The sequence below is a fragment of the Peromyscus eremicus genome, chromosome 16_21, assembly GCF_949786415.1.
Source record: "Peromyscus eremicus chromosome 16_21, PerEre_H2_v1, whole genome shotgun sequence".
In the NCBI taxonomy this organism is placed as follows: Eukaryota; Metazoa; Chordata; class Mammalia; order Rodentia; family Cricetidae; genus Peromyscus; species Peromyscus eremicus.
Window position 1 is genome coordinate 56,837,352 of NC_081432.1, and position 16,004 is coordinate 56,853,355.

Below are 16,004 nucleotides of genomic sequence, written 5' to 3' on the forward strand. Positions count from 1 at the left end.
GTTTTCAAGATATGCTCCCAGGGAAGGAAATATCTCATCCCATGACTGTCTTCACAATCTCGGGGGATAAATGAGGAATAATGTCAATTAGAGGAGTGTGTTAGCATAACCCCGTTCACAGTCAGAGGAAAACAGAAATGATTGCCCTGACAGCTATCATTTAAGGCCCCCTACTGTGTAACTGTTGTATCACTTAATGTCATCATGTCCTGGACTCATCACACCCACTCAGATGGGGAGAGAGGTGGGGCAGAGTCAACACCGGCTTACTAACGCTTTCTGTGGAACTGGATGATGGTGTGCCATTAAAATGTGGTCCTTAATCCTCTCCACAGGGACTCTTCATTCTCCTCTTCGGCTGCCTCTGGGATCAGAAGGTAAGAACAGAGATGGGTTCATGTTCCTGGCAAGGTCTAACATGCCCAAACGGAGTCTATTGAATTGACACTGGTTTCTTTTAAACAATGTAGGTCCAGGAAGCCTTGCTGAATAAGTTTTCATTGTCAAGGTGGTCTTCTCAGCACTCAAAGGTAAGCCTGGTCCTGAAGAGACTTTACCCTCATGGACTCTGTTAATGCGATACAAGGAAGTAGACTAACTCTTACCTTGGGGTTGTGGTCAGTTGGGTAAAACATAAACAAACCCCTCTGCTTCTGTGACTAATTCCAGCACTCTGTCATTTAGTTCCACAGAAAGCATTATTACTCAGATGTTAGTCTTTCCCACCTCTTTCCCCATCTTAGTGGATGTGATGAGTCCAGGACATGATGATACAAGTGATACAACAGTTACACAGTGAGGGCCTTAAATGACTAGTCAGTGACTACTGCTTCTTGCCACAGTCTCTGGTTCGATGTGCCACACACATCTCTTGAAGATGTGACTCCACAGCTTTCAATGGCAGAGAATCCGAAGACGACATCTATGCCAGAGCAGTGGTGCATATTTGGTTTTTGTTTGTTTGTTTGGTTGGTTGGTTGGTTGATTTTTCGAGACAGGGTTTCTCTGTGTAGTTTTGGTGCCTGTCCCGGATCTCACTCTGTAGACCAGGCTGGCCTCGAACTCACAGAGATCCGCATCGCTCTGCCTCCTGAGTGCTGGGATTAAAGGCGCGCACCACTGCCTACTGGCTGGTGCATACTTGTAATCCCAGCACTCAGTAGGATCTCCCTGAGTTGGAGACCAGCCTGAGCTACTTAGCAAGTAACACCAGGGCAACTAGGTTTAAATAGTGAGACCCTGTCTCAAAACCCAACACCAACAGCAGCACTATAGAGCCCTTTAGGTGAAAATCAAATTCTCAGTAAGAAGCTTCTGGGTAGAATTCAAGGAATTAGAAAAAACAATGTAAGAAATAATAATGAAAATTTCTATAGTTCACTCTTAGAGTGCAACTGTTGTCCTTGTATATGATTGGCTATCTTTCATATGCCAAAAGGTACTGGAAAAAAAACTAACAGTAAAGTTAAAGAAAAAAAATCTACAAAACATTAAGACACACATTTAAGCAGGGACACAACTTAGCTTATGATTAGTCTGTAAAAAGAGCTAAACTGGTTTCTTAGCAAAGAAAGATAAAACAGAGAAAGGGGAGGAGAGGGGAGAGGAGCAGGGAGGGGAGGGGAGAAGAGGGGAGTGGAGGGGAGGGGGAGGGAAGGGGAGGGGAGGGAAGGATGAATGCAGAGGAAGTAAGGGAAGAAGGAAGAAAAAAGTGAGGAACAGGCAAAGAGAAGGAGGGAGGGAGGGGAAGGAGACGGGGGGGGGGGGGGAGAGGAAGAATAGGGAGGCAGGGCTGAAGAGGGAGTGAGAACGCAACTCATATATATTTGCAATCTCTTCAGTTCAGAGCCCACCACTCGGCCTAAGGGACAGAGTTAGAAACACAGGAAAGCGACCCCTAGAAGGCAGTAAGCCCCCCGCCCCCCAAGAGATCCAAAGAGCCCTGGTCTCCCAGACTTGCTTTGTGACTGTCTTTTCTTCCCTCTCTCTTCTAGTCAACATCCCTGGGTTCGTCGACACCCGTGTTTTCTATGAGTTCTCCAATATCCAGAAGATTTAATAATCTTTTTGGTAAAACAGGTACGTAGTGACTGCTAGGTGCTCCTAGGTGGACCAGATCAGACTGGCCCTGACCTAGTACCTCTGCTTCCACCCCCATTTCCTGGCAGGGACCTCAACAACTGTGTTTAGGGTAGAGATTGAATCCAGGAACTTGCTTATATGTTCACAAGCGACCAGGAGCTTGCTAAAGAAGGGCAGCTACTCTAAACGGACAAGTAATGGAAGCTCATGAAGATTTTTGGAATCTTGACAAGCCCCAAAGTGGAAAATTTGATTATAGGATTCAGCTTAGTGTGGTTCCTCCCACTTATAGAGCAGGTTTATTCCATACGTTGACATTTACAAACTGGGCATACGTACATGAGCCATCACCCGGGCTAGACAGTCTGTTAGATAATCGTAAGTTCTACCTGGGAAATAGGAAATGAATAGTGTTAACGAGTGCACAGCTGGTCTCGGCTAATCAGAATGTAAAACCCAGTCCCAACCACTGCCTCCCACAGCATGGCCCCATCACATTGCCCTGACAGGACAGTCCTATCACACTTCTGCCCCATGGGACAGTCCCCTCACATCACCCCCACGGAGCAGTCCTGTTTACACAGACCCCTCACAACACATTTCCATCACACTGCCCTCCCACAAGAGAAAGACCACACACATGCCTTCCATTTCATTTTTCTCGGTGTTGGGGATCAAATCGAGGTTCTCAAGCATGCTAAGCGAGCACTCTACCATTGAGCCACCTCCCAGCCTCATGTCCATCCTTAAAACCAGATCTCACAACTGCAAACTTAGATTGTGCTCTCTTCCAGACTCTGGGCATCATACCCTTGCTATCAAATATATCTGAATCTGAATATTCTGAGAAGTCCATGGAGACCGAATCTCCACTGGATATAGTGGAGAATTGGGGAATCACTCCAGAGACGAGAGAATTGTCCCTTTTCACTTCAAATGTTACTAATTTGACCCCACATGAAATGACTGAGTCTTTGGAATACTGTTGGACTTCCTGAGCATTTAGCATTTCCAATGAAGTGAGCAGAAATTATTAAGTAATCCGCTGAATTTAAACTTTGCAAAATATCAGGCCAATAGAATACACTCTTTAATTGTGAATGATCCAGATCTAAGTTGGGAGGTGGGCTTTGTTCCTGGGGTGTCGGGGCCTGACATTCCTGGTCCCTGCTGTTGGATACTCTTACATGGGCCATCAGTACAGCCCTGCTCTGGATAATTTTTTTTAGGGGGGGGGGCTAATTCCTGTAACTTTGGTTTATGTTGTCAGCAGCCCCAAAGGTCCCCCCAGACAGTGATGGAAACCCTGTTAGCAGTGGCAGTTCATCATACTGATGGTAGGGTAGTCACTTCGGCCCTTCCCTTGCCCAGTGTGTGTTCTCTGTCTTCCTTGTGCACAGCGCCTGCCTCTGCCCACACAAGGCTGAGCGGTCCCACCAGCTGCCCTCCCCACTCTGCTGGTCCTCGGTACTTCCGTTGGTATCTGTCACTTCTTCCCACACTTCCTCTTCCTCCCTTATGATTATTCTTCCTTTTCCTTGTCTTCCCCTTATGAACCTTCGGCTCAATGGCTAGCTCCTTCCTACAGACTTCCCCAAGTCAAGATAAACATGGGGACCAGGAAGTTTTCTTCATGTAGAAGCCCCCAGGTCCATGCATGTGGGCGCTTAGGGAGAGGCTGCCCACGTTGAGATCTTCCTGTCTTGTGTGGAAATCTGGCTGCTGGTGTGTCGGGGAGTAGTTAGTGCTTGGTGGCTGCCGTGCATGCTTGAGGACAGCACTTCTGTCGTTGGTTCTCTGGCATGCTGGGTTAGGGAGGAGGGCAGGCCTGGGTTGGTTTCCAGGCATGACTGCTGGACCAGAGCGCATCTTGGTTCGTTAGAAAATGTTCGCACCCCAAAGTGCGTGAAAGTTTGTCTTTGAGGCTGAAATGCTGCTTTGCCTTCTTTTTTTGCAGGAACATATAACGTTTCCACCCCAGAAACAACCAGTTCGTCTGTGGAAAATTCATCTAGTGCTTATTCACTGCTCAACTAGGACCAGACAAAACCAAATCAGCAGATCGTCTCAGAAACAGGGCATGTGCCGAGAAAAGGGACCCGTCCAAAACTCTGGGTAAAGTGTTCTCTCCGCAGACTTCTGGGAGCAGATGCTGAAGAGACTCTTTCAGTAGAGAAGACACTTTGTTTTGTAAAGACAGACTAAAAGCAATTGCCACGTTTATTTTTATTTTCACCCCATTCCTTATATAATGCCAAATATGTATAGTATTTAAAAGAAACACCCAAGGCCCAACTTTTCTATATGTATTGTAAAATAGAATTCTGAAAAGAGTTTTCGCCCCACCCCACCCCTCATTGGCTACAAATATAAGTGTTGACTGGAGTTGTAAGTAAAAGGCTAGTACTCCGGAGTTCAGTGAATTCAGGGAAGAAAGAGTGAGAGGTAGGAAGGAAGGAAGGAAGGAAGGAAAGAAGGAAGGAAGGAAGGAAGGAAGGAAGGAAGGGAGGAAGGAAAGAAAGAAGGAAGGGGGAATAATGTAGAAAACATTCGGGAGCACATTTTAAGGTTTCCACATCAAGATCTAATATGATCACTCAGCACTGAGAATGAAAATATATGCCTCAAAACTGGACAATGAAATGAAGTCATGGGGGACAAGCTAAGCACATTCCTGATGACTCCCTAGTTTAAAGGGTAGAATCAAAGACAGAGGAGAAAATAGGAAGGAAATCATGCCATGAGGATGCTTCTGACTGGATGATGACATTTGCGAGCAATGCGCCCAAGGAGATCCATGTCCTCATGACAAGGACATGCATATGAACCTTTTGCATGTCAAGGCCTGAGCAAAGTAAGATGAACACACAGAGGAGATCTGACAGCAACTCTGTGAGATTCAAGTAAGGATTTGTCTCTCATGGTTTGTCAGAAAAGCACTGTGTGAAAGTTTGTTTGACATTTTGAAAGCAATGCATGTATCTGTATATATTATACCCAGTTATTGACAAATTTCATATATTGCACTGAACTCAGACTCCCACATCTGTCTTATGTGTAACAGCTTTAACCAGGTACTTTCTGTGCGTTATAGAATAGACTTTAATAATTGTGTGGCGTGTACATTTTTTTTTTATTGCCGCTGTGACTTCATCCTGACTGTGGAGATGATGGCCCTGGTGTGCTATGCAGCTTGCCGTGTACTATCTCTTCCCGGTCTTCTGTGTTTCCAGACCAATATACATCCAGAGTTTCTGTGGTCTGGTTCGTGTTTATTACAGCCGCTTGGAAGGCTTCTGGAGAAAAGTGTACAGTAGGCTCTTCTGTGCTCCAAGCAACACTTGGCTTTGATAAGCAAATGGCAGATGTCCTCCCCAAGGATTAGGTCGTTTGTGCATTTATACCTGTGTGGTTTTTTATATGTGTGTCTCTCAAAAATACAAGTATTTATTAAAACTGCATCCATGGTAGAGCTCACCATGTTCAGTATCCAAGAGCAGGTCATACAGTTTATATCCAAGCGTAATCTCGAAGGAACAGCGGCAGTAAGGGCAGTGTCTTAGTTAATTTCTCGTTGCTGTAGGAAGATAACTCTGTCAAAAGCAACGGAAGGGAAACATGGTTTGTTTTGACTAATACTTCAGAATACGGTCCATTGTGGTGGGGAGAGCATGGCTGTGGGGCATGAGGCCAGCCCCTCACACTGCTTGCCCGCTCGGCAGTCTGGAAATAAAGAACAGGAGGTGGGCAAGGCTAGGAGAACTCACAGCCCTCCCCCAGTGACACACCTCCTCTAGCCCACCCGGCTCTACTTCCTAAAGGTTCCACAACCTTCCCGAACAGCACCGACAATGGGGTGGGGGTCAAGGGTTCAAATACAGGAGCCTATGGGGGACATTTCACATTCAACAACAAGCAGCAGGCTCTTCAGGGCAGTGGTGGGTTTTTAAGGAATGAGAGCCTTTGTGTGCCCTCCATTAGGATGACAAGATAAAGGAGTCCGAACTCCACCCATCACACATTGACTTAGATTCTGAAAGTTTTATTTTTAATGCTTTTAAGTACTTTAAATCTCTTTCTTTTAGTTCTAAGCTTAAATTCTACTTCTCTGTTCTTCACAGAGGAAGAGAGAGGTGGGACGGACAAAGTCCCATCCAAACTGAGTTCCGTTTCTACACTAGTGCCACAGAGATCTATTCCCACACTTGTGTAAGAAGCAGCACACACTTAACGGCTCATGATTTAAAGTCCTTCCAGGGAACAAATGTTGGTATGCAGATGTGGATGAGTTCTCCAGGGAATCTTCAAGGCAGGGCAGAGTTCAGCAGAGAGAAAAGAGAGATGAGTCTAAGATGAGGCATCCTTTGGATTAGAATCGGGTACTAGAGAAAGAATGACTTGGACTGATTCAGATTCAGGAGCACTGACTGAGCCAGGGTGTTGCACAGCATGACGGGGCAGCCTTGACATCAGAGAGGCCCAGCACCAGGGAAGGCTGGGGCTGTGGTGCTCAGGGAACACTGAATTCTGGCCCACTTCATTGGTGCCCCTTGGGAGCCATTGGGCTTGACCTTGTGAAGAGAACCTCCATAACGGCATAGCAGGAACTTTCAGCTGAATTCCATAGGATGTGGATCTGGCCCTCTGCCTGCTTTCATGAGCAGAGACACGTTTCCCTGTCACCAGGGCACATGCCCACACACAAATTCATACACAGACCCCACAAACTGGCATAGGCACACAGGAACATGTGTGCACAGACATGCACATACACACATATACACACCCAGGCTCATGTGAACACACACTGATACCCAAATACACAGGCATACATGTACAGAAGTTTTCGTGAGAACTGCCACATCTCTGTCCCAACTGAATGGCTCATTATTTAAAATTCCCCCAAGGAAGTTTGTTAGTTTGTAAATGCAAGATTCAGCAGGGGGCCATTCGTCTTGGGGCAGACACATACACATTCACACCAACATGAAAACACAGAGGCCCCTCAGTCTTTCAAGGCACAGCACTGGATTCCAGGAAAGGCAGCTGGAGATACGGCTTGATGCTTGAGAATGCATACTGCTCTTAGAGAGGAATCCCAAGTTCGGTTTCCCGCGCCCATGTTGGGCAGCTCACCGCCACCTCTAACTCCAGCTGAATGGAATCTGTTGCCCTCTTCTTGACTTTGAGGGTACTTACATGTGCATATCCCCCTCCCTGACACACATGTTTACACATAATTAAAGTTTTAAAAATGAATTCCAGAAAATCTGTGTGCCAAAACGCTGAAGGAGTACTTAGTGGTTTTCCGCTCACCACCCCACAACTGACATATCTAAACAGTAAAGTAAATGTAGTATCCAAAATCGTAAAAGATGGAAGCACACGGGTCTGTGCGTTGCGTGAAAGCCAGAGACTGTGCCCAGTTCTGCGGCAGCAAGGAGCACTAACTGTGGCAGAGAAGGGGTGTTCAGTGCCATAGGTGCCACATGAAGCCTGTTCACTTTGCTAAGAGAGTGCTCTCGCCTGCCTGGATCCAATATTTTCTGTGTCTTTTATTGTGTAAAGTAAATTCATGGGCTCCAGCTTTCTTTCCATAATGGACTTTCCATTAAGGTGGTTTCTTGCAAAAGAATCTATGCCAATGTTTCAGGAGTTGTGAAGTTGGAGGATCCAAAAACACACAGTTAGTGCACAGCAATGTTCTCAGGGACTGCTCTAAGCATCATCCAGCATCTCCCAGGGCGTAGGTCACTAAGGGAGGAAATGAAGAAATGCCCTGGGAAGCCAGAACCTTTGGTGCTTTGTGCAGGGCCCTCCAGAGAGGTCTGTGTCTGAAGAAAATGTACACGGAGATAAGAAAGAATACAGCAGCCAGTCAGTGTGGAGAGAGACATGGGGGAGTTAATCCCAGTGAGTGGAGCAGTAAGTCGCAGCCAGTTAGGAAGACAGAAGAAAATTACACAAGCTGTTTATGCAGGGAGAGAGTGTTTGATCTGTGACATGTAGAGGTGCCATGATATGGGGCCCTTGCACCCCCAAAAGAAACCAGTGACCCAGGCCAATAGAAGCCTGGTTCCTTGAGAGTCCACAAGGGAGGAACTTAGAGTGAGCATCTATTTCCCATTTTTAAACAGAAATAGCATTTCTATTGCAATCAGATGCCATGGGTTTCTAGAATTATGACTCAGAGTTTAAAATCATGTCCTACTAATATGTCAGTGTATAGCGATGCTTTCTTTCCTGATAATAAAATAGCCAATGGTTTGCAGAGCTTTCTTTGTATAAATTGTCCGTTTTTCAGTCAAGTGCTACCCCAGCTGCTGATATGAAGCTGCTGCTTCGTATCAGCCAGAACCCAATCTCACTCCCCAAACACCCCGTGAGGCCTTCCATTTTCCAGACACAGAGGATGCCAGAGGCTCACAGCTGAGCTCAGGCAGGGCCAGCAGCTTCCGTCACACCCTCCACACTCCCAGGAATGTTGTGATGATCCAGCGCCATACTGGGAGTTTAAACAGGGTGTTTGAAGCAAAGCTGTCAGGACCTAAACATCTAGGAAACAAATCCACTCATGTCTGTTCCAACATGTGTGATTCAGTTGGCTGAAGCTAGATCCCTTGTGCCCTATAAATACCTTGTAGCGTGTTCTAGAAGGAGCTGAAGTTGGTAAGGCTCCCACTTCCTGTGGTGTGGGCAAAGACCACAAGAAGAGGGCAGGTAGACCCAATGGCTGAAGTCTACTTTGAGCAAACACCTGCTATTCACTTCCAAAGGCCACTGCAGGTATGGCAGTAGCCACCAAGGGGCTCAGCTGTAGGGTTCTTCCCTCACAGCCCAAATCCTGCTTATGGAACCCCTGGCAAAGCTAAAAACAGAAGTGACGTAGTCCACCCCTTCCAGACAGGCTGCCGAAAGGGATTTGAGGAAGCCAATAATTGTACTGACTCCTATTGCCACCCTTGAAAAACTGAGAAGAGACAGGTCCGTCCCGTCCCCCCACCCCCACCCCCCCCCACCCCGCCCACCACACACACACACACACACACACACAAACAGGACCAGGCAGGAGCTACGGGAATCTGTTCCCATCCCAAGGCCTTTACTCTTTAACCCAGAGCCAAGTGAAGTATGCGGGCAACCATGACAGATTAGACATAACCACCCCAGGAATCTAGCGGGGGCGGGGGGCTTATTCTCAGCATGAAAGGCAACAGGAACCGGTTGGGCAAGGCCTGGGGAGATGGCTGTCACAGCCCACTTCCGACAGCGCTGGACAACAGAGTCCAAGAATGTCTTCATGCTTGGCCTCTCTGGGAGCGATTTTGATGAGTGCTGTCTCCTGTCCCCATCCATGCCAGTCAGCAACCCCACCCCCCGCCCCCGCAGTTGTGGAAAGAAGTGTTTGATTTTGATTAACCGAGGAAAATTGTTACATCCATGTGCTGTTTTTTTTTTTCTGGAACCGTGAGTGTTTTCCCACGCCCCAGAGCTGTTTCACAGCTGTCTGAATCAGCATCCTCGCGGGCATCTCCAGCTGGGCTAACCAGTGACAGCTGGCCTCAATGGCCTGGGCTCCAGCGCGCCCTATTCGCGTCGCGTCGCCTGAAGCTTGATCGCCACCTGGTGGGCATTAGAGGATGTGCCGCTTTTGAGGTGCTCAGAGCCCCAGCGCGGAGGCTGAGGCTGAGGGTCCTCGCTGGACAACCCACAGTGATGGAACTTGGGTCACCTTAACAGGATGAAGTCCTAGGCTGCAGACGTGCGGAATGAAGAAATACTCCCCCTCCCACCTCCTCCCCCCATGACACCATGATCTTGGCAGGGACGGGTCAGGAAACACACAGAAGTGTGGACACATACAGTTGAACTGTGCATAGGGAATTTGCAGGTGGGTCCGTTTTTTTACATATACGATGAGGAATAGCTCCCTTCTGCCTTTTGTTTCCTCCTTCACTAGCGAAAGCTAATTTATGTAACCAATCAAAGCTAAAGGCGGCCCCGGAAGTGATGACCCGCTTTGTCCCACCCCTTTACCGAGTGCAGGCATGTTGGCATCCCCCTGCCTTTCCAAACAGGTTTCTGAAAGGTATTTTAGGAAGCAGAGTGGCAGCCTTTCCATGTTCCATGAGAACAAACTTTGTCCATGAGTGAGGCTGTAAAACGATTGATTTGGATTCTCCTTTTTCCATTTCTAACTCACCTATGGAACTGTTCTATTCAGCCACAAAGAAGAGTGTAGTTTACGTCATTTGGGGGAGACTAGATGGAAGTACAGATGGTTGTGTTATGAAAGGTAAGCTTAACCCAGGAAAAGACAAACATGTAGATTGAAGACACACACACACACACACACACACACACACACACACGCACACACACACACACACATATGTAAATAGAATGGAAACTGTTAGGGGAGAGGAAGGGAGAAGCAGGGAACAGAAGTGGGGAGGAAGAAGAAGGTAATAGGGTGAATACGGTCAAAGTGCATGATAAGCTTGACTAAAAATTGCGACTAGACGATGGCCCAGCAGTTAGGAGTGCATACTGCTCTTCCAGAGGACCCAAGTTCTGTTCCCAGTACCCATTTCAAGCAGCTCACAACCACCTATAACACCAGCTCCAAGAGATACAATGCCCTCTTCTGGCCTCTGTGGGTACCTGCACCCATATGCACATACACACATATGCATACTTTAAAAAAATAAAATATCTTAAAATGTCATTATGAAACTTACCACTTTGTACAATGGATACATACTTGTTTTAAATTAGCCAGTTGAATTTTCTTAGCTGGGACAGATTTCCAGTTTTCAATCCACACTGAATCCTCAGCTGTCCAGGGTTGTCATTAACCAGGCCAGCAGCTGGAGCCATGTGGTAAGTTTCTCATCTGGCCTCTAGGCACACATTGCCAAAGCATGAGCCAAGAAGAGGATAAACAGGGTCAGCTGTTGAGAAGGGCTGGTACTTAGGGCAGAAGGACAAACTGAATTGGCTTTATATAATGAGAAAGGTCGCTACCCAGTGTCTGGGGGGATATCATATGCATTGAGATGTTCACCCTACCATACACACACACACACACACACACACACACACACACACACGTGCACGTAGCTCTCACACCTTTCCTCTGGGTGTGAGATATTTGGATATTTCTTCACCAGATAGCAAAATCTCAGTGAGAGGCAATGTTTAATAAGCAAGTCCCTCTATGAGAGGCACTCTAAGTAGAATGCTTTGCTAGATCTACTACTATATTAAAAGACATTTATTGATGCCCTACTCTGTACCTTGTACCTGGTTCTTTATGTCTGCAGCCTTGTTGAAATCCTCCAGCAATCCAAAACTGAGTTATCATTGCAACAAACCTGACCGTGTTGTTCAGGGGATTGTGCGAGTGTGCTCTTAGGATTGGGGGTGTGTTTGGGGTTTTAAGCTGAAGTGCCTTCGAGGACTCGAGGACTCAAAGCTTCGTGGTTGTCCTGTGGGAACGTGGAAGATAATCTGACAGTAATCAGATGGCGGAGGCCTGGTTTGTGATGACTCAAAGTGAAGCCAAGACTTCATTCACTTCTGGGGCCCATGCCACTTAGTCTTATGTCAACCCGAAACAAGCTAGAGTCATCTTGGAAGATGGATTCTGAGTCGAGAAAAAACGCTTCCAAAAGATCAGATTGAGGGCAAGCCTGAGGAGCATTTTCTTAATTAGTGATTGACGTGGGAGGGCCCAGCCCATTGTGCCGAGTGTGGGGGTACAATAAAAAAGCAGTCTGAACAACCGAGGTGGAGCAAGCCAGTAAGCAGCACCCCTCCATGGACTCTGTGTCCGCTCCTACCTCCAGACTCCTGCCCCAACTTAGTTCAGCAATGGAATGTGACCTGAGAGTTATCAATGAAATAAGTTAACCCACTCCTCCCTAGGGCATTTACGGTCATGGTGTTTTATCACGGCAAAAAAAAAACCCAAGACAGGGCCATTTGTATGGTATATTTGAATAAAAAATCTGCGGTTTCTGGTCATCTGTGATTGAGCAGTCAGCTAGGACTTAGCAAGAGACCAGGATCACTGAAGTGAAACCTTGCTTTCCTGGGACAATTGATGCTGGTCAGCTGGGGCTAAGTAAGAGACCGGCTGTTGTTAAGAAAAGAATGACATCACTGTGGCAAAATCTTCTCAGAGTATTTCCTCGGGTCAACACACAGAGCTGTGGTTCAGAGGAGGGCCAGGACATGTTATCTCAGGCTGGCAATAAACTTGTTATTATGTAAGAGTTTCCCAGGTTGTACTGGTCTGGGTAGAATAAAAACTGCAAGACTGGGGGTCATAGGGAGCAGCTGGGACTCAGCACTGGGTGGTTGAGTTAGAGTCTCTAAAAAGAGTCCTGGGGAAGCTGCTGTTCACCAGCCTTATTTGCACTGAAAACTCCGGGACCAAAGAGATCAGGGAGAGACTGAGACTTGGCACTGTGGGTCAGGGTTGTTGGACCTGAAAAGAGGAAAAGGGGCCATTGGTAAAGGTGCAGCCTCAGTGGTAGGGAAGACCCCAGCATACTGGAGGTGCGAAGACTGTGGGATGATCAGCAAGGACACCAGCAGCAGTTGAGTGGAGACAAATGATGGGATTCAGGCGGCAGAGATGGAGGGATGGAGCTGTCCGAGTCCATGGGAACCCAGAAGATCCTGAGTGCCAGATGCTGCATATTGAACTAAAGGATTTGACTTATATTGCTGGATATTGGTTTTGCTTTGATTTTATTGTAATTGTGCCCTGGTTCTTCCCTCTTGGAATAAACATAACTAACTAGTTTCTGGTTTTACAGGAGCCCATAGTTGAGAGACTTTAGACTTTCAAAGAGACATTCGATTTTATTTATTTATTTATTTATTTATTTATTTATTTGGGTTTTTGTTTTGTGTTTTTGGAGGGGGTATTTTCAAGACAGGGTTTCTCTGTGTAGCTCTGGCTATACCAGAACTGGCTCTATAGACCAGGCTAGCCTCAAACTAGCCTCCCCTCCCCTCCATGCTGGAATTAAAGTTGTGTACCACTGCTCCTAGCTGAGAAATTAGATTTTTAAACACAACTTGGACTCTTTTAAAGTGTTGAAAATTTTAAAGACTGGGGGACTTTTAAAAATTACACCGTAAGATTAATATGAGATCTTGTGCATAAACAAGGGAAAGGTAACACTTTGATTAGGATGTGCTTGCGGGTCCATTTTACAAGGGGTCTATTGTTCTGTTAGTTTTTGTCAACTTGCTACAAGCTAGGGTCATTTGGGAAAAAGGAACCCCAATACAGAAAATGCTTCCTCTGGATTGGCCTATTGACAAGTCTATGGGGCATTTTCTTTGTCAGCGATTGATGAGGGAGCCTACTGTGGCCAGTGCCACCCTGTGGTCCTGGGCGAGACCGTGAGCCTGGGTTGGGAGCCAGTAAGCAGCATCCCGCCAAGGTATCTGCTTCAGTTCCTGCCTCCGTGTTCCTGCCTTGGCCTCCCAAAGTGATGGACTGTGATAAGGACATCCAAGCCAAATAAACCCTTCATCCCCATCTTGCCTTTGATCTGGTCTTTATCACAGCAATAGAAAGCAAACCAAAACATAAGCAAAGAATCTTTTCCTCTTCATTTTCCAGATTTAAAAAAATGGTAAACACAGAGAGGTTAACAGCTTCCCTAAAGGTCACACAGCCATGGATCTCTGGAGTCAAGAATTGAACACGAATGCAGTGTCTACCAGGAAACATGGGAACTTCACTGTATTCCAACCTATTGCCATTACTTTGTTACCACAAAATGAGAGAGAGGGAGAGAGAGAGAGAGAGAGAGAGAGAGAGAGAGAGAGAGAGAGAGAACTGTGGAGGATAGGAAATGTAGAGGATTAAGTCTTATTTTTATTTATTATATATATATGTATATATATGTTTTGCCTGCATGTGTGTCTGTAAACCACATGCATGCCTGGTGTCCATGGATCCTCTGGAACTGGAGCTACAGGTGGTTGTTAACGTGTTACATGTTGGCAATCAAACTTTTCCAGTGCTCTTAACTGCTGAACCATCTCCTCAGCCCCAAGTTAAATCTAACTCGAACTTAATCTCATTTCATTATTTCAGACAGGGGCAAATTCCAGTGTGGATGGGGGACGGGCTCACAAAGTCCCACCCCTAACCGAGGAGCTAGTCAATGGATGGCTGCTTGGGGAGGGAGTCAATGTTCTTCAGAGATGTGCCTCTGACAGGCTTGTCCACACTTCAGTGGACAGTTCCACACCCATGCACGTACTGGCAGCGTTGAGTGGATTCTGTGGAGGGTGGGCAGTTGAGGGACGGAGTTGAAGGGTGTGTTCCATCAGAACATACTATGTGCACGTATGACATTCTCAGTCAATTTCAAAACATAATCACAATAAGTTGAAGCACGTGAAATATGTTTAAACCTCCAAACAACAGCAACAGTCTATGAAATATGAAGGCAAGCACAGTGGTGCACACCTGTGATCCAAGCCCTTGAGAAGTTGAGGCAGGAGGACCACCATGCGTTTGAGGCCAGCCTGGGCTACATAGCAAGCTCTTGTTTGAAGAAAGAAAGAAAAAGAGAGGAAGAGGGAGGGGGAAAGAAAATAAAACAAATAACATGGACTGGGTGTGGATTGTTACAAGCATGAAGAAGACTGGGCATGCTCTTTGCACTGGAGAGGCTGAACTGCTAGAATGGAGTAACCAACTTAAACAGGAACCTATTCGGTCCCTGATCTCCTTCACTCGGAAGAGGATTCCATTGGCTGATCCAGCCAGACCACTGGTTCTGAACCGTGGATGGATTTTTCTGATTACTACACAATCCTTGAGATGGTGAGGTTGAGCAGCAGGATGGAATCAGTGGTTAATTAAACCCAAGAACCGCCTGAGTGATTTCTTACCAAAAATACACAGCTAGCTGGCTGGTTGGTCCAAGCCTATGTCCAGGATATCTGACTTGCTGACGGCCTCCTACTCACTAGAACAACAGGGTTTCTTTTGTTCTTGTTTTGTTTGTTTGTTTGTTTTGTTTGTTTGTTTGAGACAGGGTTTCTCTGGGTAGCCCTAGCTGTCCTGGATCTCCCTCTGGAGACCTCCAACTCAGAGATCCACCTGCCTCTGCTGCTGAAATTAAAGGCATGTGCCACCACTGCTGGAAAGTATTTCTTAAGGCATGTGGAGGAGGCCAGCAGCATCAGTATCACATGACGGCCTGTTAGAAATGCAAATCATGAGGGAAGGGGGACCTTTGACTGGTATGTAAAATGAATAAGAAATTTTCTTAATTAAAAAAATCTTAACTTTATTGAAATAATCTAATAAAAAATTTTAATATAAAAAAAGAAATAAAAATCACCAGGCCACCGAATACCTACCAAACTAGAAACTCTGGGCAGGGGCTACGCCATGGTGTCCACTGCTCCTGCCGGGCATGCTCCCGGGCATGCTCCCGGGCATGCTTCTATAGCTCCAGTTAGAGAGTGCCTGTCCTCTGGGTCCTTTCGTGGCTGGATGCAAGTTAGGCTCCTATCTTTACCTTCCTTCACCCTCACATTTGTTTCCGGTGCAGGCTAACTCCATGGAAACGCAATGAGCCTGTGCCTCAGAAGTCTGGTCACCTAAACGCTGGGCTACTCGGGTTGCTGGGATCTTCTGTCGTTAAACATCAAGAACCAACTCTTTGCTGGCTGGGGAGGGGATGGAAGCTTTCCTTTTCATTAGGTCCCTTGTGGAACTTTCCTGTCCCAGCTTCATTTGACCAGCTTGAGGCTACAGACAGACAAAGAGCTACAAACATGTCTTCAAAGTTCTACCTGATGCCTCTGGTCTGTTACCATAATACAATAACGTAACACAGTTATGCGTTAATACTATAGAAAACAAACCAGTC

At 46.5% G+C, this 16,004-nt stretch overlaps 1 protein-coding gene across 1 annotated transcript in view; it reads left to right on the forward strand.

Moving 5' to 3' along the window:
• The window catches only part of Adgrf5 (adhesion G protein-coupled receptor F5), a 97,353-nt gene extending 92,016 nt beyond the window's left edge, over positions 1–5,337 (forward strand). Inside the window, exons 19-22 of the mRNA XM_059282071.1 lie at positions 336–377; positions 471–530; positions 1,995–2,079; positions 4,040–5,337. Of these exons, the coding sequence (XP_059138054.1) occupies positions 336–377; positions 471–530; positions 1,995–2,079; positions 4,040–4,119 (267 nt within the window). The 3' untranslated portion in view covers positions 4,120–5,337. The remainder of the gene's footprint in view (positions 1–335; positions 378–470; positions 531–1,994; positions 2,080–4,039) is intronic.
• The last annotated feature ends 10,667 nt before the right edge of the window (positions 5,338–16,004 follow it).